This window comes from Leptonychotes weddellii, chromosome 4 (assembly GCF_054177405.1).
Source record: "Leptonychotes weddellii isolate Sample4059 chromosome 4, ASM5417740v2, whole genome shotgun sequence".
Taxonomy (NCBI): Eukaryota; Metazoa; Chordata; class Mammalia; order Carnivora; family Phocidae; genus Leptonychotes; species Leptonychotes weddellii.
The window spans coordinates 143,658,187-143,682,622 of NC_138372.1; the positions used below are offsets into that span (position 1 = coordinate 143,658,187).

The 24,436-nt window shown below is 37.3% G+C and overlaps 1 protein-coding gene and 1 long non-coding RNA gene across 6 annotated transcripts in view; one reads left to right on the forward strand and one right to left on the reverse strand.

Moving 5' to 3' along the window:
- The window catches only part of ANGPT1 (angiopoietin 1), a 244,865-nt gene extending 243,955 nt beyond the window's left edge, over positions 1 to 910 (reverse strand). For 2 of the 3 annotated variants that reach the window (XM_081816399.1, XM_081816398.1), the window contains exon 1: positions 614 to 910. In XM_081816399.1, the coding sequence (XP_081672525.1) occupies positions 614 to 910 (297 nt within the window). The remainder of the gene's footprint in view (positions 1 to 613) is intronic. The other variant, XM_081816400.1, reaches the window with a different exon arrangement.
- LOC145720960 (uncharacterized) lies at positions 730 to 7,168 on the forward strand. 3 transcript variants are annotated; one of them, XR_014144336.1, is made up of 4 exons: positions 734 to 862; positions 3,620 to 3,835; positions 4,732 to 5,724; positions 6,776 to 7,168. It is a non-coding gene; the product is annotated as an uncharacterized LOC145720960 (long non-coding RNA). The 3 variants fall into 3 exon arrangements; XR_014144337.1 differs by lacking the exon at positions 3,620 to 3,835 and having other exon boundaries at positions 730 to 862; XR_014144338.1 differs by lacking the exons at positions 734 to 862; positions 3,620 to 3,835 and adding an exon at positions 926 to 990.
- Positions 7,169 to 24,436: the final 17,268 nt, after the last annotated feature.

Here is a 24,436-nt window from a genome sequence, read left to right on the forward strand (position 1 = left end):
TACCTTCCTGATTTTTTTTTTTTCTCAAGGACGGAAAAAATATGACAGAAATCTGTCCTCCGCTATTCTGCTACTTGCTAAAATTAAGTTGCCTTTATATACATACACAATTTCTCCAAATATCATACTTTATATATACTCCATTTCATATTAACTGTACTAGAGGTTGAAAAAATAAGTATTTGGTGATGATTTCTCACCCTAGCTGCAGAAAATTTCCTGGTGTAAAATCTATCTGATCCTAAATTAGTATTGTCATTATTTTCTTTTTTCACCAATGGTCTCAAGACATACGTGCTTTTCTTTTTTAAGTTGGGCTTTGACAAGTCAGAAAAATCAAGCTCAATTTTAAATAAGAGGAAACCAAAAATATCATAAAATGTGCCATTGCTAGGCACATAAATGGGTTGCCACCATACCTTCAGAGGCTTGCACAAGCCTGAAAACCTTGGCTCACCCATGAAGTCACAGAGAGAGAACAGTCTTGGATTTGCAAACACTGCCCCCAGGAGCAAAAGGTAAACACACAAATGCCCCCCTAAGGAACTCTAAGTCAGCTGCAGTGCAAGCATGGAAAAGGCTCTGCAATTAGAAACTGAAAGCAATCACTTACTTTTTGCAGCCACTGAGTATAATTTTCCATCACATGCTCCAGATGTTGAAGTTTCTGGGAAGAGAAATCCGGTTCCACGTGTGGAGCATCTCTCTGCAGAGCATTTGTGTTGTACTGGTCTGTCGTACTCTCACGACAGTTCCCGTCGTGTTCTGGAAGAATGAAAGTGTAGGCACACTGCCCATGTTGAATCCGGTTATATCTTCTCCCACCGTTTTCTGGACCTCGGCGCTGGTTGCTGCACCCTATGTGAGTCAGAATGGCAGCGAGGAAAGCAAAGGAAAGGAAAACTGTCATTGTACTGCCAGCAATCTCTTTCCGTGCCTCTCGCAAAACTTGCTCCTTTCTTCTGACCTTTAAACTAGTTTTTATTTTAGGTAAAACTGCTTGTTTGTTTGACTTTTTCCCCCTCAAAGAAAGCTTTTGAAGAAGAATCACAGAAAACTAGCCATTTGTTAGCTTTGTTCTAAAATGTTATTTTTTTTATTTCACTGTAATGGTAGTTTCCTTAGTTAAAACTTGAGATATTTATTGCATAGTAGCTGAGATTTATTGTTTCCTCTCTGTGTAACCGTTCAACGTGGAGCCTGCCTGAGTCAGCTGCGTGTACATATTCTAGACCCTTTCCCCTACCCTATCTGCAGCAGATCTGCTATTTTCTCCCAGACCTCAGTGAGTTTTATTAAGGTTGCACATCCAAGCCAAGCTGGAAGCAGGCAGCCTTTCACAAGATGACTTGACAGGAATGCATGAGTGTGCCCCTATGCTAAGGATTGCTGAAGGCTTGGAGCAGCGGATCATCTTACAAATTGGCTAGATGCGCATGACCTCGATCATGTATGGCCCTCCCGCCCCTTCCGCAGACAATTGCCTCCAGCCTTTAGTAAATTCAGGGCAAATCAATAAATAGAGCAGTCCACCTTAATACACTTTTGCTGTGCATGCTGACCTACTAAAACCTAGCAAACTAGCAGTATGTTTTTAAAGTTACTATTTAATTGGGGAACTCTAAGAAGAAATTGGCATGGTGTCCAGTAAAATAATTTTTGATAGTGAATGCTAAATCTGTATAAATATTAATTTTTTAAAAAATTATTCTTGACTCTGGGAAAAAGATATTAAAAACCATTTTTAGAGATGGTATTCTCTCACTCATCATATTCACTTAGACTTTAAGGAGTTGGAGAAAATTGTCAGGGAGGGTCAAATTAGAAAAAAAAAATGTCACAACTTGTCACTCAAAGGAATATAGACAGCATGTGCATATTAAGCAGAATAAGCTAAGTACTTTCTGAGATAAGGATTTTAAATGAAACTGGTCCCCTTATCAGAATATAGCTCTCTGTGCTCTATGTATATAAATTGAGCAACTTACAAAAACAGTGTGGTTACAATTTAAGACAGTGGCCAGAGAATTATTAATTCCTGTGGTACATCCTAATCATAGATTTCACAAGGACCTCTTGGTGTTGCTATGGCTGTCTTTAACTCTGCTAAGGAAGTTCCCCATAAAGTCTCCTGTGGCTGCACAAGAAAATTATCTGAGAATAAACATACATCAGGTGTGTCAATGGGCCAGCAAAGAGCTGTACGGGAGAAATCACTGCTTCTATTAAATAAGAAACAAAAATTATCGGAAGGTAATTTCCCACATGTAGGGTGTAAACATTTGAACAAAAGGTTCAGTAAAACATAAAGAATAGGTGATAATTATAGAATTAAGGTTATGGCACTGAAATCTTTACTGAGTATGTGCAGAAAACATGAATTATGAGCAGAGGCTTTCACCAAGAACTGGGAGGGATTTTCAGAAATGGAGCTTCTCAACTGCAGTCATGATATAAAAATAGAAGTCACAGATGTTGACTCTTGTGTCCTCGGGGTACAGGTCAGTGGGTAAAGGGCAATAAGGTTAGAGATTGGTGTGTAGGGAAATGTTAGAGGAGAGGGCAAAACAAATTCCAGAAAAAAATGTGATTTCCTTGGGACAAAAAAATTGTTCCGAAATTTATCAGTCTTTTCCATACCAAATAACAAATTTCTGATCTGACAGAAATGGAAGCAAATAATACCAAACATAGCAAAAAAGTCCTTGAACTGTCTCTGCAGCTTCCTCCTGTTGGCTGACTTGTCACTCATGTGCAATAAAAATAATGGCATTTATTAAGGGCTTAATATTTTCCAGGTCTGTGCACATATTCCTTGCACATGATCTCATTTAATTATTCCAATGAACCCGAAACATGGATAATATGTTTAATCCCATTTTATTGATGGGAAAACTGAGTCACAGAAAGGCTTAGTGGTCACAATTCACATAGCTAGCTAGGAATGGTGCCAATGTGTAAACTCTGGCCAGCTGATTCCAAGCCTGTCCTTTTAACCTCCAAGCCAGCCAAAAGGCTCCCAAAAGGGCTCCAGCTGCACGGATTCACAGTCCTAGAGCAGACTAAGTAATGATATTGAGAAGTAAAACAACTGATTAAAAGCCAGTTTATACCACCCAAGTGATTCAATCTGTCTTCTGTACCCAAAAAACAAACAGGAGTGACAGGTAACCCATGCAATAGAGTTTTTAAAGGCCTACAAGGATGAAGTAAACTGGCAAAGCACAGATTGTCTAAGAACATTTTCCAACATTGCTTGCTTTGAAAATTATTCCTGGAAAGAAGAGAGTCCAAAACCAACACCTTAAGTGATTCGTTAAAAACTAAATATAGCTGAAAATCAGCAGAAGACACAAAAGTAGTGAGGTTTCTATTAAAGTGTTTCTGTGTTTTATAACAGCCAAGATTTAAAAATCTGTTCCTCCGTGTGGGTGTGTGTGTGTGTGAATCTACATGTGCTTTTTCATATACTTTTCCAATCTGAACAAATGAAATGAAGGAATTCACAATTTCCTGAGGGAAAAGTAGACAACTAAAAAAGGAAACCTGAAATACAAGTACTAAAAAAGGGGGAGGGGACAGAGAGACAGTAAAAGGAACTGATTTATTTCTTTTCCAGAAAAACAAAGAAACAAAAAAACATGACACTGAAAGTACTAATGTCAATCTGGAAAAAAAAGTCTCAAGATGAATTTTAAGCAGCTGGAAAACACAGGGACATGTACAATGAACTCATATGTTTTAGGACTTCAGCTGAGGAGACACTGGGAGGCTCCTCGTGACATGCTAAAGAGCATAAGCTTCCAAGGACCTGAACCTAACCAACAGCAATACGGTGGGTCATTGTTGCTGACTATTCAGAAACGGTGCAGGTTAGGAGACTTCAGAATTTAGGAAGGAGTTTGAAACACAGGCCATATTTAAAAAAAAAAAAAAAAAAATTCCTCTGCCACACCTCCAAAAAGGTAAAAAAAAAAAAAATATTCTAAAGAACTAAATAATTGTATTCAGTTGAATACTGAGGCAGCTTGATCTTGAAAGCTCTGTATCTTTGTTTTTTGTTTTTTTTTTTTTTTTTTTGCATTACTAGAGCTCTGGAATAGGGAGGTTTATGCTTTAAGTGTCTGATCTCTTATCTACAATAATCCTAGTAAACATTAGCCTCATCCAGAAATTTCCAGTGAGACAGGGAACACCATTTATATGGGAACCTGATGGCCCTAAATCTCTCCTAACAACTAGTCTTTGTTACTTCTTTTGTGAAGCTTTCTTAATTTCTCCAGGCCCAATAAGTGACTCTCTCTGATGTGTTTCAATAACCTTCTTTTCATATCTCCATAATGGTACTTCTCACACTGCTTTTCTAATTATTTCTTTTTTGGTCTATCTACCCCTCTAGCTGTGAACTCATAAAGTAATCTGCTCTTTCATCACTGATTTCCCAGCACTTACTATGCACTTTGGTTGAAGGAATGAGAGAACAAATGAATGAGTGAATGAGCTAATTGAATTACTTAGTATCTGACCACTATATAACTGGCCACATCTGTTGCATTTTGGTGGGTGAGTCTGCCTAGAATCGGGGTGAAACAAAATTTATTCTAAAGAATGAGTTAGATATAAGAACGTGGTACAATAATAATGCATAACATTTTCTAACCCAAAACAAATTAATTTCCTCATTTAACATTTACAGCACCCCCATAATTGTGTATCATTTCCATTTTGCAGATGAGAAAAATTGTGGCACATACAGGTGAACTACCCAAGATCGATGATCTCTTATGTAGCAGAACAGGAATTTGATCCTCAATCCATCTAAATCTGGGGCCCACATTCTTATCCCACTGAGCTATAATGCCTCCAGCAATACCTCAGTATTAGGAAATAGGGAGAAAGCATTTCTTAAATTTAGGGGACAGGAACAACATGGCATCTACAACTAAGATGGGTTTTCTCCTCCTCTCAACCATGGCCTTCATGGATTCATGTTATGATCTTTTAAAACAGAGCTAATGTTAAGCAAAGATGCACCAGTATGGTTTTCCCATCTACTAACAAACATCCAATCTGATTGTTCAGGTTATACTTAGAATGAATTCTCTATGTTTAGTCCTGTACCATATCACCTGTTATATACATTGCTCTAAAATAACAATAAATAATATAAATTAGAGTTTATTCCTCAAAAACACCATCAAGTACTCCTCTAGTATTCATATAGACCCCCTATAATGACAAAAGGGACAAGAAAGCATTCTCCTCCCTTGTATACTGAACACAATGTCATTCAGCACATATTCTGTAGATATATTCTTGAAACACATTCTATATTCTAAGGGCACCATATTTGATGGCTCTGCTCTGGCAATTTCAGGGTTCAAGAATATCAGCAAGGCTATGGCAGTGGTAGCTATGTCTAAAAGGAAGCACTTGGCTATAATTCCTGCAGGCAGAGCCAAGACCCCTTCACTCAACTATGTAGGCATCAAAGGTATCCACAGCAGATGGAAATACCACACAGTGCTAAAACAGAAAAACAAGAAGATGGAGGATATCACCTGGTGACTGACAGCACTTCATGAGTACATGGGAAATATCCATTGGTAACTCTCAAATGAATTGGAAAGACTACAAAGAGGCAGACACTGCAGTGGGCGGGGTGAGGAAGACACTGCAGTGAGCAGAGAAATGTACGCAGGTGAAGAACATAAAAATTATTAGGTAAATAGTCCCCTGCCTTCTGATGAGAGAAATTTCTGGTAATTGGTGGATGTCTTGCTATCTAAGTCAGTTTTTAATTGTAGCTATCTATAAGTTGGAAAGGGCTCAGACAGAATTAATTTGTTCCACATAAGAAAGTAGAAAAGGGACTCAAGGGAAAATCTGGAAATGGAAGATGAGCTAGAGAGATGTGGAGAAGAGTTAGAAGAGAAAAGAAACTTGTGGCTGTGTGGCTGAGAGAAACTCAGGAAGATATAGTGAGTACAGAGGTCTGCAGTGAAATGGTGTTTCCTGTGAGATAAGATCCCTCTTTTTCAGCAAAACACATGCTTTTGGGCAAGTGACTTCTTTAGCATGAATGAGAAGAATCATTGGTCCTTGCTCCATATATGGAGCTAATATCTGAGTTATACTATTAATGTGAACACTATATATATTTCATTTTGGTATCTCACACTAGATTAGAGCCTCCCCAGAGCTGGGACTGCATCTGTCTTATGGATCATTCTATCCCCTTTTTCTGGCACAGAGGAAGCAACTGATAAATATTTGTGATCCAGCTGACTGTCTGTCTGACTCATTCACTTTAATTCCCAATGATGAAATCTGAAGACATAGAAGCATCCCCCTCCCTTGCAGGTTCTCTTGCCTAGGTTCCAAGACCTCACTTTCTGGAGAGTATATGGGAGATCAGGATCCATATATTTCAAAGCAAATCCTAGAAATCTCAGTGGAATAGTACCCAACAGTCCCAGTCACCCAGGGACAGAGTTGTAGAACCATTCAAGAAACATTATAGAAATACCCCCCAGTGTAAGGTTACTTGTTAATTCTACAACAGAGATAACTTCTACAAGTACCCAAGTCATAAAAGAAAACAAACAGCTGGAGACTGTAACAAGTAGAAATACAGATGCCAACATTCCCCTCATACCAGAATGGAGAAAGATTTCCAGTGGAGACCCAGTGAGATGAGATTTTATTATGGGAAAAAGCATATAAACCACTTTGCATTTATTAACTGTCTCCTTTCTTCTCTTTTTCCCTATAGAAGTCTTGATTCCTACATGAGAGAAAAATGCAAAGGTCTCTCTGTCTCAGCTTTACAACTTCAGAAAGAACATGTATTTTATATCTTCTCAGAAACTCAGAAAGAACATGATTGGAAAGGAATGGCTAGAATCATCATGTGATGAATCATGTACCCAATGGCACATGGATGGTGACTAATCCTTGTAGCCAAAGCTGATAAATGACCTCCATTGAGCAGTGACTAGAAGATACAGGACCTTCTGTGATTCTTTTTGTGATTAGAGAGTTGTGACAACCTCTGCTCATCAGACGTTGGATGAACTGTTCAGTAGTGGTTAAGGTGGGAGGCAAATTGCTTTCTCTTTGTTTTTGCTTATTTCTTGTTTATGTTATTAAACAAAATTGAATTACACTGGGTAAGATATTTAATTATTCTAAGATTAGTTTCCTTATCCCTAAAATGAGAATGATAATACAGTATCACTTTTATAAGTGGGGGTGCGAAGATTAAATATAATAATGGATATAAGGTACTGAACACAATATCTAGAGCATATCAAGTACTCTGAATGTTAGTTCTTATTTCTAAATTTAAGCTCTCTTCCTTGTGCTCAAAAATGATCCTACTTTTAAATCTATTTTTTGAGTTTTATGACTACATTGACCTAACTCCATTCCCTATCATTTTATCCTCTCAATTGTTTAAAATCACTTCTGAACCTCTTAAAAATCACATTTAAGTGACTAATATGGGACACTGACCACATTCACAATGATAGTTCACATAAACAGTTCTGGTTTCCTTGAGGGCAGGGACGAATGTTTTCTTCCTCATGGCTGCATCCTCAGCACTTGGAACAGTGAGTGGCTGACACATACAAGGTGTTCAATAAATATTTGTTGAATGAATGAAAGAAGTTGGAAACAATTTAGTAAGAATATTCTATTCCACAGAGACATCTAGTAGGGCAGACCAACATATAAACCAGTCATACTTGGTAGTGTGATATGGATTTTATTCCCTAGGAACCATGGGAGAAATGTGGATGCCATTTATGGCTTCATCACTATGATTTGTTATCACACTCATTTCTGGCCAATTCAACTAGATAACCTTATTTTCAAGAGCTTCTTTTATGACTAGACTTGTGGCATATATCACCCCATTCTGTTTCCTAGGATGAGGAGATAAAGTGGCAAGTGTTTGCCTCTGATAAAATGAAAAAGAATTGAAACACTCTACTATTAATCTTATAAGAAATATACAGCTTGGCACGACTTGTACATTAGCAAAGGAAATCTTATTTTATCTATTTTTTCTCCAATACTAATTTTGCTTCCACTTAGGCTCTAATGAGATTAGGAATTTGGCAATTAAATTAGAAAATAAATTCCAGTGGTATAAAAACTTGTGAAAATATAATGGCTTAACCAGGCTCTTAGTTCACAAGTTGACAGGCAAAGACCAGTCCTTTCAATGTTAACCTTAAATGAAGTACCCATTAAATCTGAAAAGCTTATATTTTTTTTCATTGAATTTGTATGTGGTTCTTTCTTCTTTATCCTCCTCTTATAGTTAGTACAAATCTTTAAAAGGGAGAATTGTGGCAAATAAAGAAAGGCTAGAAGACCAGCATAAATGACTGAAAAAAATCAGAAAAGATTGTGATAACCATTTCATTCTCTATAGTTAAATTTTCTTTTTATTGTGATATATGCAGATGGATCATGTTTAACTCCAGAGGCATAAAACAGCCTGTATATTTTACAAAATGTTTCCCAAATTTGTATCACATTCACCCTCAGTGTATGTATCAAAACTGCACACATGCCCCTTGTACTACTGTTTACCTACTAGTTTCCTTAACTCAAATTTTAAGCTTTCTTTGTATCTGAGATTTACCTTAAGTAAGAATATCTGGAAAACCAATCACATGTGCTTTTTCCTAATGTATATTATGATGAACACAGAATATTAAATAGAATATCTGTCCACAAACTACCCACCACATATTTCATGTCCTCAGTGGAATGTGTACCACACTTGGGGAAACATGACTTAGTGTTATCTACAGTAGGGTACTTTCTCTTTGCAAAATGAATGAAAAATAATACCTCCTGTCAACATATCTGTGGAAAAGACTAGCTGCTGCAGTCCCTCAAGATCAGTCTGCATCATGCCCAGAGTGTTTGGGGATTGCTCCCATTCTGCAGTCAAATCAGAAATACAAAAAAGCTTTTGAAACAGACGCTTCTGTACTTATGCTGCCAGAGAGCACATAAAGAACTTCCCTCCATCTCAACCTGGAAGTCACGGGGAAGGATGGGCAGCAGCCCAAATTGTAACACTGTCCTGATGGCCTGAAATTGAGACTAATGATTGACCAGGAATTTCCACAGCTCTTCTCTTGATTCTGGCAAGGGAAAAAATAGTGAGGTTATTTAGTGTCCGAAGAGTAAATCTTCACTCCTTTTTCGTCTTGTTTTTGGATGAGTGTTGGGGAAACAGTAAACAAATTTCTCCTCAAGAGTTGCATTCCCCCTTGAAGAATTTACATTCCTTCCTGACATCCCTCAAAGAGCCATAAAAACACATCAGTTCAAAAGAGGGAAAGGAGAGTTAATATTTAAAGGAGCAGTTAAGAATCAATTACTCTCAGTTTAATAATAGCTAACATTTGAGTACCTATGATATGGCCAGGACTGTGCTAATCATTGTACCTGCATTATCTGTTCTGTTAGAATCACAATAACTCAATATGCAGGAACTTTTATTACCATAATTTTACAGAAGAAATAAAAAACTCAGAAACCTCAAGCAGGACTCAATCCCAGGGTTTTCTGATTCCAGAGGTGAAACTTTTAACAATTACATATATACAAGCCCTCCGTAAGTCCTTTGAAGAGGACTTGCTCATTTGGATTCCCAGAATTAATTATCTACCTGATTTTTCACATACCTTTCCTTATTTATTAAACCAGTAAGAAGCATAGAACCTGATAGCCAATTACACCAAAGGAAAGTTGTAATAGTTGAGAATGAGAGCTATCGATAGAAGTTAACAATTACAGTATATTTACTGTATGTCAATCACTTTACATACATTATCAAATTTAAACAAGCATATCATACCCATTTCACAGATGAAGAAACTGAAGCTTTAGAAAATAAGAAACTTGACCCAGGTTATATAGAAGTGGCATTTTAACCAGGCCATCTGATTTTAGGACCCAATCATCTTTTTTAATTTTTTTTAAAGATTTTATTTATTTATTTGTCAGAGAGAGACAGCAGGAGAGGGAACACAAGCAGGGGGAGTGGGAGAGGGAGAAGCAAGCTTCCCGCTGAGCAGAGAGTCTGATGCGGCGCTTGATCCCAGGACCTGGGATCATGACCTGAGCTGAAGGCAGACGCTTAACGACTGAGCCACCCAGGGGCCCCAGGACCCAGTCATCTTAATACACTAAAAAAATTGTCTAAAATAAGTGGGAAAAAAAAAAAAACATTTACAAGGTATTTATATGGAGGAGGTTAGCCAGTTGTATTCTCATCTTCACTGAGTGAAAAAGATAAGACTAGTTCATTGTCCTCAAAGTTGTATCCCAGGCTGGCAGCATCAGCATCACCAGCAATCTTGCTCATAATGCAAAATCCCAGGTCCCGCCCAGAACTACTGAATCAGAAACCAGAGTACGGGAGCCAGCTTCTTTTTAACAAGTCTCACAGATACTCTGATGCTCAACCTTTTGAGAACCACTTGTTTGATTCATTAATTCCTTGCCCTAGCAGAACCTTAAGATCACTTGAGGACTTGAGGACTTTACATAAATAAGATGCTTGGGCTTGTCTCTAGAGATTCTAATTCAGTTATCTGGGGTGCAACATAGACAAGGACTGTTTAAAAAAAAAAAAATGTTAACAGGTGGTACTAAAGTATAGCCATGGTTGAGAACCAATGGCTTAACTGAAAGAGCTAAGCAAGAAGAAATGCTGTGAAAAGAGCTAGATTAGTTCTAGACAAAGAAATAAATAGTAAACTTACTTAGATATGCCTAAAAACATTTCTGGAGAGTTATTTAATTCTAGGATTATAAAACAATGACCTTGGTGCTATCAAGTGCTGTATGTTTAATTTCTGGAGCATTTAAGGACACAGAGATGATCACAGATTAAATAAACCAGACTCAAGAGATTAAGTATCTCCATGGTTCATATTGTTTTGCTGTTGTTGAAGTAATTTATCTCTTAAATTTCTATTTTTAAAGCATTTAAGGAATAAAATATTTATGGCTTTATCACTCATGAGTACAATACTGACCCTCATCTAATAACTTACAATTGCTGTTATGATGACATTTTGTCTCTGTTCTCACAAAGCATTCTTATTTGTCCCTCCCAAAATAAGCAGCCAATACCTGTAGTCTTATCTCTAACTGCTCCAATATCTGATTTTTCACCTGAGATGAATGAATGTCTGGGAAATCAGCAATGAGAAGTAAATTGTCCTAAATAAATTACAAAGGGTTTAGAATTACTGGTTGTATCCTCTGATTATATAACCTGTATAGATTCTATGTCTCTCACAAGAAAACCATGAGCTTCAGGAATAACTATTTTCTTGTATCAAATTGGCATTACATGTCTATAGCATCACTATTCACAATAGCCAAAAGGTGAAAACAACGCAAATGTCCATGAACGGATGAATGTATAAACAAACAGTGGTACATCCTTACAATATGTTATTCAGCCACAAAAAGGAATGAAGTACCGATATATATTACAACATGGATGAACCTCCAAAACATCACGGTAAGTGAAAGATGGCAGATACAAAAGGTCACATATTGTGATTCCATTTATATGAAGTATCCAGAATAGGTAAATCCAGGGCAACTAATCAGATTAGTGGTGTTCCACTAATGCTGCATGTAGGGAGCAGTAGGGAGTGACTGCTTAATGAGATCTCATGAAATGTTTTGGACCTAGTAGTGGTGATGGTTGCACAACACTGTGAATGTACTAGTGAGTTGTATGCTTTAAAATGGTTAAATTTAATGCTATGTGATTTCACCTCAATAAAAAATAATTTTAACAATAATTGGCACCACATCTCCAAAAAGCATTTTTGGCATCTGTATTTTCATTAGATTACCATAAGATGCACTGATATAAAACACGTATTTTTTTTAAACTTTTATTTTGAAGTAATTATAGGTAAATAGGAACCTCCAAAGTTGGTACAGGAAGGACTCATGTACCTTTCACTGTTTCTCCATTGGTTACAACTTACCAGTAATTATAACTTTAGTATAATATTTTAATCAGGAATTGGGCATTAGTACAATGTGCATATATAGCTCTTTATCATTTTATCACATGTATAAAATCATACAACCACCATAATCAAGATACAGAAATATTCCACCACCACAAAGGTCTCCCTCATGCTATTCCTTTACAGTCATCCACTCTCTGCTTAACACCATCTCTAACCTGTGGCAGCCACTATATATATGTTTTCCATATTTCCAGCTTTTTTTCATTTCAAGAATTTTATATAAATGGAATTGTATAGTATATTACCTCTTGAGGCTGGCTCTTTTTTCATTCATCATTAATGTTCTTGAGATCCATCCAAGTTGTTTTGTATTCATTTCTTGTCATTACTGAGTACTCTTCTACGGTATGGATGTACCTCAGTTTGTTTAATCATAACCTATCAAGGGACAGTTTGGTTGTTTCTACTTTGGGGCTATAACAAATAAAGCTGCTAAGAAAAACTGTGTACAGGCTTTTGTGTAGACATAAAATCTCCACATCATTGCAATAAATGCCTAGGAGCATGAATGCTGGATTGTATGGTAAAAGTATATATTTTTTATTTTTCTTTAAGATTTTTTAATTTATTCATTCGAGACACAGAGATAGAGACAGAGAGAGAGAGAGAGAGAGAATGAGCAGGGGGAGAAGCACAGGGAGGGGGAGAAGCAGACTCCCCGCTGAGCAGGGAGCCCGATGTGGGGCTTGATCCCAGGACCCTGGGATCATGACCTGAGCTGAAGGCAGACGCTTAGCCATCTGAGCCACCCAGGCGCCCCGGTAAAAGTATATTTTTTTAATAAACTGCCAGCTGGCACCTGGGTGACTCAGTTGGTTAAGTGTCTGACTCTTGATTTCAGCTCAGGTCATGATATCAGGGTCATGATCTTAGGGTCGTGAGATCGAGCCCCGCATTGGGCTCTGCACTGGGTGTGGAGCCTGCTTAAGATTCTCTCTCCCTCCCTCTCCCTCTGTCCCCCCCAACAAAAAAGAAACTGCCAAACTGTTTTCAAGAGTGTCTATACCATTTTACATTTCCACCAGCAATATATGAGAGATCCACTTTCTCCACATCCTTGCCAAATGATAATTTGGTATTATCACTATTTCTTATTTTGGCTGTTCTAAAGAATGTGGAGTAATATTTTACCATGATCTAAATTTGCACTTCCCTTGTGGCTAGTGATATTAAACACTTTTGCATGTACCATGGTATATATCTTTGTCACTGAAATTTCTCTTCATGTCTTTGCCCATTTTCTAATTGGATTATTTGTGGGTTTTTTTTAAATACTGATTTTTAAGAGTTTTTTGTTTGTTGCTCTTATTGAGTTTTTAAAAAATATATTCTAGGTATAAGCCCTCTGTCAGTTACATGGTTTGCAAATATTTCTCCTAGTCTGTAGCTTGTCTTTTTTAAATTTCTTTCTTAATAAAGTCTTCATAGTACAAGATTTTCTAATTCTGATAAAGTCTAAATTATCATATTTTTCAATGAATCATGACTTTGGTGTCTTATTTAAGAAATCTTCACAAAGCTCTAGGTACTAAAGATTTTCTCCTATGTTATTTTCAATTTATATTTTACATTTAAATGTCTTAATAATTTATTTTTTGTATAACATGAGGTATAAGTCGGTTTCTTTCTTTTTTTTGCTTATGGATATCCAATTGCTTCAGCACCACTTATTGAAAAGATTTATTCTTCTTACATTGAATTGCTTTTGCACCTTTAGAAAAAATAAATCAATCAGCTGTATTTGTGTGGGTCTACTTCTAAGTTATTTATTCTTTCCAATTGATCTATGTGTCTCTCCTTTTACCAGTACCACTACACAGTCTTGGTTTCTGTAGTATATCATCATTCTTTTTTTTGAGAGAGAGAATGTGCACCAGCGAGCTGGGGGACAGGGATGGGGGAGGTGGTAGAGGGAGAGGAAGAATCTTAATAAGCAGGGTCCACGCCCAGCACAGAGCCCAACAAGGTGGGCAGCGGGGGGTCCTCTATCTCAGGACCCTGAGATCGTGACCTGAGCTGAAATCAAGAGTCGGATGCTTAAGTGACTGAGCCACCCAGGTGCCCCAGTATACCATCATTCTTAAACACAGGTGGAGTGATTCTTTCTACTTTATTCTTCTTTTAAAAAGTTGTTAATGCTATTCTAGTTCCTCTGCTTTTCCATATAAATTTTAGAAAAACTTTGTCTAGATCTACAAAAAATCTTGCTGATATATTTACAAGGAAACTGTATGCTAATTTGAGAACTGACATGTTTCCTATTCTTTACCATACTGAGTCTTTTGATCATGATGTGATATGCCTTTCCATTTAAGATCTTTGATTTCTTTCATCAGTATTCTGTAGTTTTCAGTACACAAAGCCTGCACATTTTATTAAATTTATACCTATTTCATTTTTGAGTGATTACAAATGCTATTGTTTTGATCTTGGTTTCTACCTTTTCATTGCTAGTGAATAGAAACATAATTGATTTTTGAATGCTTATTTATATCCTGCAAACTTCTTTAACTCACTTATTGGTTCTAGAAGTTTTTTTGTAGATTCCTTGGATTTTCTACATAGGCAATCATATCATTTGCAAATAGGGATAGTTTTATTTCTTCCTTCCCAATTTATATTTTATTTTCCTTTTTTGCCTTATTGTCCTGGCTAAAACTTCTACACAATTTCTTCCATAAATTAGAAGAGAAGGGACAGTTTTCAACTCAAATATGAAGCCATTATTACATTTATATCAAAACAAGACAAAGATAGTACAAAAATAAAAACTACAACAAATATCCCTTATGAATATACAAGCAAAACTTAACAAAATTTTAGAAAACAGAATCCAGTAACACATAAAAAGAATTACACACCATGAACAAGTGGCGTTTATTTCAAGGATACAAGACTGCTTTGATATATGAAAATAAGTCAATGTAATCTACTGTATTAATAGGCTAAAGAAGAAAAATCACCTGATCATATCAACTAATATAGAAAAAGCATTTGACAAAATGTGACATCCATTCATGATAAAAACTCTCAGAAAAACTAGGAATAGAGGGGATCAATCTCAACTTCATCAAATACAAAAGTGATAAACTATAGCTCAAATTAAATCAAATGAGGTGTGTTATATATTCACTGTTATGAACCAGGCACTAATATATGTGCCGAGAATCCACTATGTCACTACACATATGTTAATAACTGGTAAATTCCATTATTTAACATACAGTAAGTAAAGTTCACAAGAAAGTTTTTAAATTCTATAATGACTCTATGGGGATACTGATTCAAAATGTATTTCATCCCTTAATTTGGAAAATCTACCTTAGAAACAAGGTAGTATCCTTGTGTCTTTATCTCTACTCTTTCATCCATTCATTCAAAAAATATTTATTGAAGCTATACCACATGACTGAAACTTTTGCAGGTGTTGGGGGTACAATAGGGAAACCAACTTTCCTGACACCATGCAGCTTGCATTCTGATAAGAGGAGATACTAAAAAATATACTAAATTATTAATATATGCCACACCGTATATTATATAATGATTAGTATTATGAAACAAATGAAATAGGAAAGAAAGAGAGGAAATACTGTGGTGGTGGTAGATATAAATAGGATGGTCAGGAAAGGCCTCACTGTAAAGGTGGTACATGAGGAAGTATTTAAGGAGATGAGTATGCTGGGCAGAATAATGTCCCTCTCCCAAATATGTCCACATCCTAATCCCTGAAACCCCTGAGTATGTTATCTTACATGGCAAAAAGGACTTTGCAGATATTAATAAGGTTATCAACCTTGAGATGGAGAGATTATCTGGGTAGGCCTAATCTAATCACATTGGTCCTTAAAATCAAAGCACCTTTCCCAGCTAGGGTCAGAAGGAGACATGACTATAGAAGAAAGGTCAGAAGGATGCAATCTCTTTTTTTTGCTCTGAAAATGGAGAAAGGGTATCACAAGCCAGTGAATGTGGGTAGCTTCTAGAAGCTAGAAAAGGCAAGGAAATGGATTCTCCTCTAGAGCCTCCAAAAAAGAATGCAGACCTTCCAACACCTTGATTTTAGCCCAGTAAGACCTGTGTCTGACTTTTGACCTACAAAATGATAAGATGGGGCACCTGGGTGGCTCAGTCAGTTAAGCGTCTGCCTTTAGCTCGGGTCATGATCTCAGGGTCCTGGGATCGAGCCCCATGTCTGGCTCCCTGCTCTGCAGGGAGTCTGCTTCTCCCTCTCTCTTTGCCCTTCGCCCCCACCCTGCCCCTGCTCATGCTCACTCTCTCAAATAAATAAATAAAATCTTTTAAAAAAACCCAAAATGATAAGATAATAAATTTGTGTTGTTTTAAACCACTAAGTTTGTGGTAATTTGTTACAGCAGCAATAGAAAACTAATACAGGGAAGGAGTGTCTTGCTTGGTCAAGGAGCAGTGAGGAGGCCAGGGAGTCTGAAAAAGCAGTAATAGAAGATGAGGTCAGAGTGGAGGGTGGAGGTAAAAGATCATGGAGGACCTTGGTGGCCAATGTAATGTTTGTTTTTATTCCAAAGTGGGAAGCCACTGTAAATTTTTTAACAGAGGAATGTGATTCATCTTGTATTGTAAAGGGATGACAGCTCTATGAAGGGCAAGGACAAAAACCTAGAGCCCAGTGAGGAGGGTCTTTCAGTAACCTAAATGATCATGGCTTCAATAAGAGCAGTGGCTATGAAGATGAGAAGTAGTCAGGTAAATACTCTGAAGGTGGAACGGAAAGGATTTCCTGGGGGCTTGTATGCTGAGTGTGAGAGATGTCTCAAGGCTTTGGCTCAAGCAAATGGAGATTATGAGTATTGTTAATGAGAAGATTATGAGATAGAGAAGATTATGAACAGATTTGGGAGAGAGAACAGGATCTTACTTTCAGAGATGTTAAACTTGAGATACTTATGGAAGAAACCCAGCTAGTAAGTGGTTAGATACACGACAGAGTTAGAGGAATGGTCCAAAATGGAGACATAAATCTAGATATCATCAGGGAGCCTGCAGATGGTACTGGAAATCATAAGAGTAGAGGTAATCACAAGGGAGCAAGGGTAGATGGGGAAGAAAAAGTTCTAACAATTTGACTCTGAAGGTCCCTAGTGTTAAGAGATTAAGATATGGGAAGGAATCAGCAAAGGAACCTGAAGAGAGGTAGCCAGTGAGGTAGGAAAAAACATTAAGGTGTGTGTTCTGGAAACCAAGTGAAGTATGTGTTTCAGGGAGGAGGGTGATCCATTATGACAAATGTAGCTTTTAGATCAAGTAAAATGAGAACTGAGAATTGAGCAATTGTTTAAGCAACATGAAGGTGATAGATGCCCTTGAAAAGAGCAGTTTCAGAAGAATAGTGGGGATGCAGGATGCTGATCCTGATCAGAACTGGTTTAAGAAAGACTGAAAGGCAAAGAATTGGCACTGGTAGATGATGATGACCTTCGCAAGGAGATCTGCTGTAAATAGTAACATCAGTCTCAGAGAAAGGGGCACCCATAAAAGCACTTGATAGGTTTAGCACTGCATTTTTGGCTAATGTTATAGGAAAATGAAAACACAAGATTTAAATCTCTAGTCCTGGTGTGAAACATGCTAACCTGTACACACTGACCGTATATAGATACCGTCTTTGGTCTTATTTTTATAAGACCTTGTTATACCAGTAGAGTTACTGAAACAATATCTTTGAACTTACCAATACTATCCTATACTCTTGCACAAATAAGCAATCTTTAAGAAGCATTGCTGCCAGAAAATAAGTCTAATTATAGACATATGAATGCAGTATAACCTTTTTGCTTGGCTTGGTAAGATTTTTTTAAGTGAACTACTTTTTTATGGCAAAAATGTTGTAACTTCTTATTAAAGGGGGTAATGACTAGCAGCAGGTGGAGATATCTTTGTTTCATTTTTTTCCCCTTAAGTATTGTAGGATTTTCCCTTTGACCACTTGTAGGAGAAGATCTCCTGAGTGGTATGAAAGGACTTGGCAATACCTTTAGAAATGAAAGAAAAAATCCTGTTGTTGGGAGATATTCTATCAATAATATCTGGAGAATCATTTTTCTTCTGGGCCTATGTATGGCTTTCCTAAAAATCACATCTCCTTCCCAATTCTTTCCATCAAACATGGCATAAATAGCTACTGATGAGTAAGTCAAAGGTTATTTTACCTGGAGAAGCATGATAGAAGGGAAACATAACTGGACTTGGCACTTTAGGAAATATGGTCTCAAAAAAATATTCCCAAACACTTAGACAAATTTAGTATATGAGCAAGGGGGCATCTCTAATCAGTAAGCAAAGGATTTTTAGAAATAAGTGGTGTTAGGACAACTAGGTATTCATCTGGAAAAAGATAAAGCTGGCTTCATACTTCACACTGTACACCAAGATAAACTCCCTATCAATTTAAGTTTTATATTAAAAAATAAATTATTAGAAGAAAACATACCAGTAGGTTTCAAAAGGCTTTCTTAACTTAAAATCTAGACTCCACTTAAAAAATTTTCTCCACTGTTTGTTAAAAACACTTCCTCATGCCTCTGTCTTCCACTCAGCCAAAAAGATCTCTTTTCTTTTTGTTCTTTAGCCATGGCTGAAGTGTTACCTGTCTGTCCCGTATGGGTTCCTGGATGCCATGTCCTGTAACCTTGTGTCGTGACCTCAGCATGACAGCTGCTCCGAGAACTTGGGCCGAGGCAGAGGTTCACACCTACTGTACGCCTGCAGCTCCTGGCTGCCGGCCTCCTGACAGGGGCGGCTGCTCTGCCGAGTCCACTGGGTAAAAGGTCCTGAGGGAGGCTTGCTCTGTACAGATGGACTGCATAATGTTACCGACATCTCTGCGGCCACACAGCGAATATTACTGCCCTGAACCTCCAAACCTCATTTTGCTGGGTCCATTGTCCACAAATAGCCATGGTGCAGTGAGGAAAATTAAATCCATGAGACTGTAGGTAAGTTACAAAGGCAAAATACAGGTTCGGGACCCTTGTACAATTAGTCTAAGATTCAGACAGTTTAATAACTATCAAAAATCAAAATGTTCTAAAATAACATTTAGAATATTATTTATTAGAATCATTTTGGAGGCTCAAAAAACACATGATGAATTTTAAATAAAGGGAATTTTAAATCATAAAATTCTGGCACTGAATGATTTAAATAAACCCTTTTATTTTACAGTTAAGAAAACTATAACTCAAGAAATCGCCCCACAGGGCGCCTGGGTGGCTCAGTTGGTTAAGCGACTGCCTTCGGCTTAGGTCATGATCCTGGAGTCCCGGGATCGAGTCCCGCATCAGGCTCCCTGCTCGGCAGGGAGTCTGCTTCTCCCTCTGACCCTCCTCCCTCTCATGCTCTCTGTCTCTCATTCTCTCTCTCGCAAATAAATAAAAATCTTAAAAAAAAAAAAAAAAAGAAATCGCCCCACATTACAATGGCTTTCAACTAGAAGCTGGTTAATATACTCCTATAATATTTTCATCATACTTTTATAAGACAGGCTCCAAATTAGGATTTCAGTATCCAAGCACCAAAAGCAAATTTCATATTTCACTTTTAATCTTGACCTGTGAAATCTACTTAGTAGAAACTTTTCTCCTTTCCCTTTCTTTACTTCTTAACTGATTTTCATAAAATGTACCTTCCAATCCCATGGCAGGGTTATTTGACACCTGTAAGGGAGATGGGAGATCTTCAGGATAAATTCCTACATGGCAAACCAAATAAAACATGACTATAAATAATCACAGATGTAAAAGCCAGCCTCTTTGCCCAGGGCCTAAGAGGGATCAGAGCAATAAAAAGAAATTCAGCAGAAAACCAGTATGGTGCTAGGTAAGGGTAAAAAGCAACATGACCTGTTACTCTGTTTGCATCCCTCTGTGTCTAGGGGTGTGTGTGTGTGCGTGTGTGTGTGTCTATGGTAAGGCCATCATATAAGAAATATGTAATTTCTCACATAATGATTTGATGCCTGTTAAAGGACATAAAAGAATTCGTGGACTCTGCCTGTTGTCCCAAACACCTGGGTTCAAATCCTTGTTCTGACACAGCTACTGTGTGCTTTGGGGAAGGCTCTTAATTGCTTCAAACTTGGGCTTTTTCATTTGTGACAGGGAAGTAACCCTGTCTCCCTCCCAGGGATCATGGTGAGGTTGAAATGAGATAGCACAAGCAGAACGCCTGGTATTCACAGAGATCCAATTAGTTCAGTTTTCATTTGTTTTTATAAAGTAAGACTGCATAATAAATAGAAGGAAAAATGCAAACAGTACAGAGTAAATCAGATTGTTGGTTTTGTTTCTTTGCAAACTAGTGATGTTTAAACACCCCTTCCAAGAATACTGTAAATTCCCCCAAACTCCAAGTAGAGTTCTTCCTAATGCCATTTGAAAGTGCACTGGATTTGAGAAACTATCTAGAGATGCCATGTCTGATACAAGAGCTTGGCAAAACATTTTTTTTGGCCTGGTTCACTTTTTTTTTTTTTAGATTTTATTTATTTATTTGACAGAGAGAGATACAGTGAGAGAGGGAACACAAGCAGAGGGAGTGGGAGAGGGGAGAAGCAGGCTTCTTGCGGAGCAGGGAGCCCGATGAGGGGCTCGATCCCAGGCCTGGTTCACTTCTGATGCTCTGAGATTTATTTTTCCCCTGCCTCTCTTCCCTTTTCTCTAACTCTGTTTTTCTTCTTCTTCAAATGGCCCCTGATAACTCCCTGGGCAAAAACCCAGATTTTCTTTTTAATAGCATGTGCCCTCCTATGACAGGTTTAGTGAGAACTGAAGGGGGTGAGCATAAATGGAAGAGAGAACAAAACCCACACCCACTCCTACTCCTCCCAGCCCCAAGAACGCCCTTAGTAACCTCTGTTGTGACCCTTCTTTCCTTTCTGGCTCAGCTTGTTCATCTATTCAGGGCAAGGGTGTAAGGTCACTGGGAGGAGCTATACTAATTGTACTAGGAAATCTCCTGGTAATGTGAAAACATCAGAGAAAACCAAGAAAGAAAAATAGAAGCACGAAAGGGAAGCTGCTGCCAAAAACTGTTATTGAATCCCTTCGGATTTATTTAGAGCATACTGCTCTGCATATAAATATGAAACCAAACAAATCTCTAAGCCAGCCTGTTTAGACCAATTTGACATTTCAATGGAAAATAAAGCTGTGCCTCTGTGATGCCAAAATATCCAGATGAAAAGTGAAGAATTTTGTCAATAAACAAATATATTTTAAGCTTATTACCTGAGTCTAGCCCTGCACTTGGGCAGTGATGAGAGGATAAGAGAAGTAGAAAACAGGGCCCTTCGATTCAAAGAGCTTACGATATGGCAGCAAATATTAATAAGTGGGAACACACTGTCTAAAATATCAGCCAACCACTACACATATGCTGATCACTGTCCTATTATTTTATTTACCTATTATTATTATTTCTCTCCTATAATTTTTCTTTATAGCCTTCAACAACTAAATCTCTATCTGTTCTATCAATCTTGCCATCCATCTGTCTGTCCATCTGTCCAACCATCCATTTCTTTATATCTCTATCTCTTTTTATCTATCTGAAGAGAAAAATATTATTTATTTTCTAATTTCTCCCCTCTAGAATGTAAGCTCCATGAGAAAGGGGCTTTGGTTTTGTTCGCTGCTATACCATGGTCCAAGAACTGAGTCTCACACATAATTGATATTCAGTAAATTTTTTTGAATGAACTAATGACATAGAGCAATGAGATATTAACAAGAGAAATCAGGAAAATCTTCATAGAGAAAAGACATCTTCAGCTGAACCATGAAGGACAGACAACATTTGGATAGATAAGAGGAAAAGAGCATTCCAGATATGGGCACAGCATGCCCTAAGATGCCAGGGCTGGAAGAGCACAGCATAGGAAATATGGGGGAAATATTCCTACCTTCTCTAAAAGAATGTATATCAATGTCTGGCTGCCCAGACTTGGTAGATAAAATACTAGAATTATTATTTTTTTAAACTCACAGGTGTTGAGATCATTCAAACACAGTCTCTAAGTATTTGTCCTATCTTTCTAGGAGCTTGCAACCAATTACCTTCTTCATTCAGGAATGGCTCTTCATTGTTTATCAGAATAATTGAAACTTAAACTTTAGGGACCTCAGAAGAAGAGTACCTACTGTTGATGCCAAGCTTGTCTTCTGATTTCCAGTTTGGTCTCTGATCTCTTTTGTCCTTCCTGCTTCCTAGTACTTGCGCTGGTACTCAATATATACTTCGTTCCCCCTCTTCACTAACACCAATCTAATGTTTAGCTGTATGTGACAACATGATTGAACCTTGAGGTCATTATGCTAAGTAAAATAAACCGGTCACAGAAGGATAAATATTGCATGATTCTGGTTATATGAGGTAAGGAAAATAGTCTAATTCATAGAATAAGAGACTAGAATGGTGATTGCCAGGGGTTGGGGGGAGGGTTAATCAACAGGCATAAAGTCTCAATCACACAAGATATCTAGAGATATGCTGTACAACACTGTCCCTATAATTAACAATACTGTACACACACAAACTTGTTAAGAAGGTAGATCTCATGTTAGGTGTTACTACCACAATAAAATAACATTAAAAATAAAAATAAAATTTAAATTATTAAATAAATAAACCCTGAGGATAGAAACCCTTTGTTCTGCTTGTTCTACTGGCCACTTGGCTCTCATACACATGAGGCCACACATTCATTCTTTGGTGATGACCTGAGATCCCAGGCACAGATTGTGGCCCAGCAGAAGCTATATATATATATATAAGAGAGAGTTAATTCTGAAAGTAACTGATCATTGCTGAAAAAACCCAAGAGTTCTGAGAATCATAGTCATTTCTTATTTAAGCAAGAGATCTTAGAAATAAAATACTCATTTATTTTCATCTTGAAAAATGTTGGCTGCTATTAGTTATACATGTGTAATGTGTCTAGCTATGTACAGCCATCTCTATCATAGGCAGTAAGGGCTAGATTTAGTTTGTGTTATGTTAAAAATACATAATAGAAATGGGTGACCTGGTTAACAGTGGACTGTTGATAGAAATAAAGTAGTTCAGTTAATCCTGACCTTGGACCATTTAAGCACATTACAAAACAAACACACTTTCCCAGCTATTTTGCAACTTAAATAGTTTGGTATTAATTCTGTTGAGGCTGTCATTTTTATATAAATAAATTTTATTTAGCAGTATAAAGTATCATTCTGGTGAAAATTTGGTAGTATCTATAGCTCTTCATTTATCTTTTATGAGCTTCTCTTTTTCCAGCTGTCTCTTAATCCAAAGGTTCATCTTGGGTCTTGAATTATTCTCATGCTATACAGTTTTCCTAGCAGCTCTCAATCAATTTGCCTATAGACAATTTGCCAATGAATAATTATCCAAAAGGCAGTTTCCTAAGTGGTTAAGCCTGTGAAAGCAACTCCCTGAAAGAGATGGCTTTTTGCAAATTGCTTTTTGGTAAAATTATCCATGTTCCTCTCTGGATGAGTGATCTTATCCATTCACAGGGATTGAAGTACCATTGTACTCATGTCTCCTGCATCCATATCACTTGTATGACATTCAACTTGTATGTTCCCTAGACACATTAAATTTTATATGCCTAAAATTCCCCTTCTCAGTTCTATTAATTCCAAATTGTTCCTTCAGTTATTTCAGATCTCAATGAAAAGCACCACTTGTCACCCACTTTCCCAAATCAGGAACCTGAGTCATTATAGATGTATTTATTCTCTCATTACCCTCTATGTGCAATCACTTGCCTAGTCCTGATTTCAATCTCCTAATTAAATAGAGGAATAAAATCATCATATCTGTGTTTCCCATAGACTCCTAAGTGCTTCTCAATCAATCGTCCTCTCCTCATCATTGTTGCATACTAATGAAGGTTGGGTCTGCCCATTCCATTTCTCTCTAAGTCACTCCAGGACTATTATAATGAGATCATCATCTGCCTCCATCTAATTTTTCCCTTTCACATTCTTCCCCTACTTTGCTACTAGAATAAGCTACATTCCCATATTTAAAATTATTTACAAACTCCCTGTTGTCTATAGCAGTGGTTCCCAAAAGTTTCCATGAAACACCAAACCTTGCAAGATGGTCAGTATTCAAATAAGTTTAGAAAATGCTGCAAATGCTGTAAGATAAAACACAAATACTGCAAGATCATCTATGTCCAAATAAGTTTAGAAAATACTGCATACTATATCCTCCTCCTGCAAAAGCACAAAGGCCACTGACACAATAAAAGTCCTAAAAACACTTGAAGAAAACCAATACATAACACT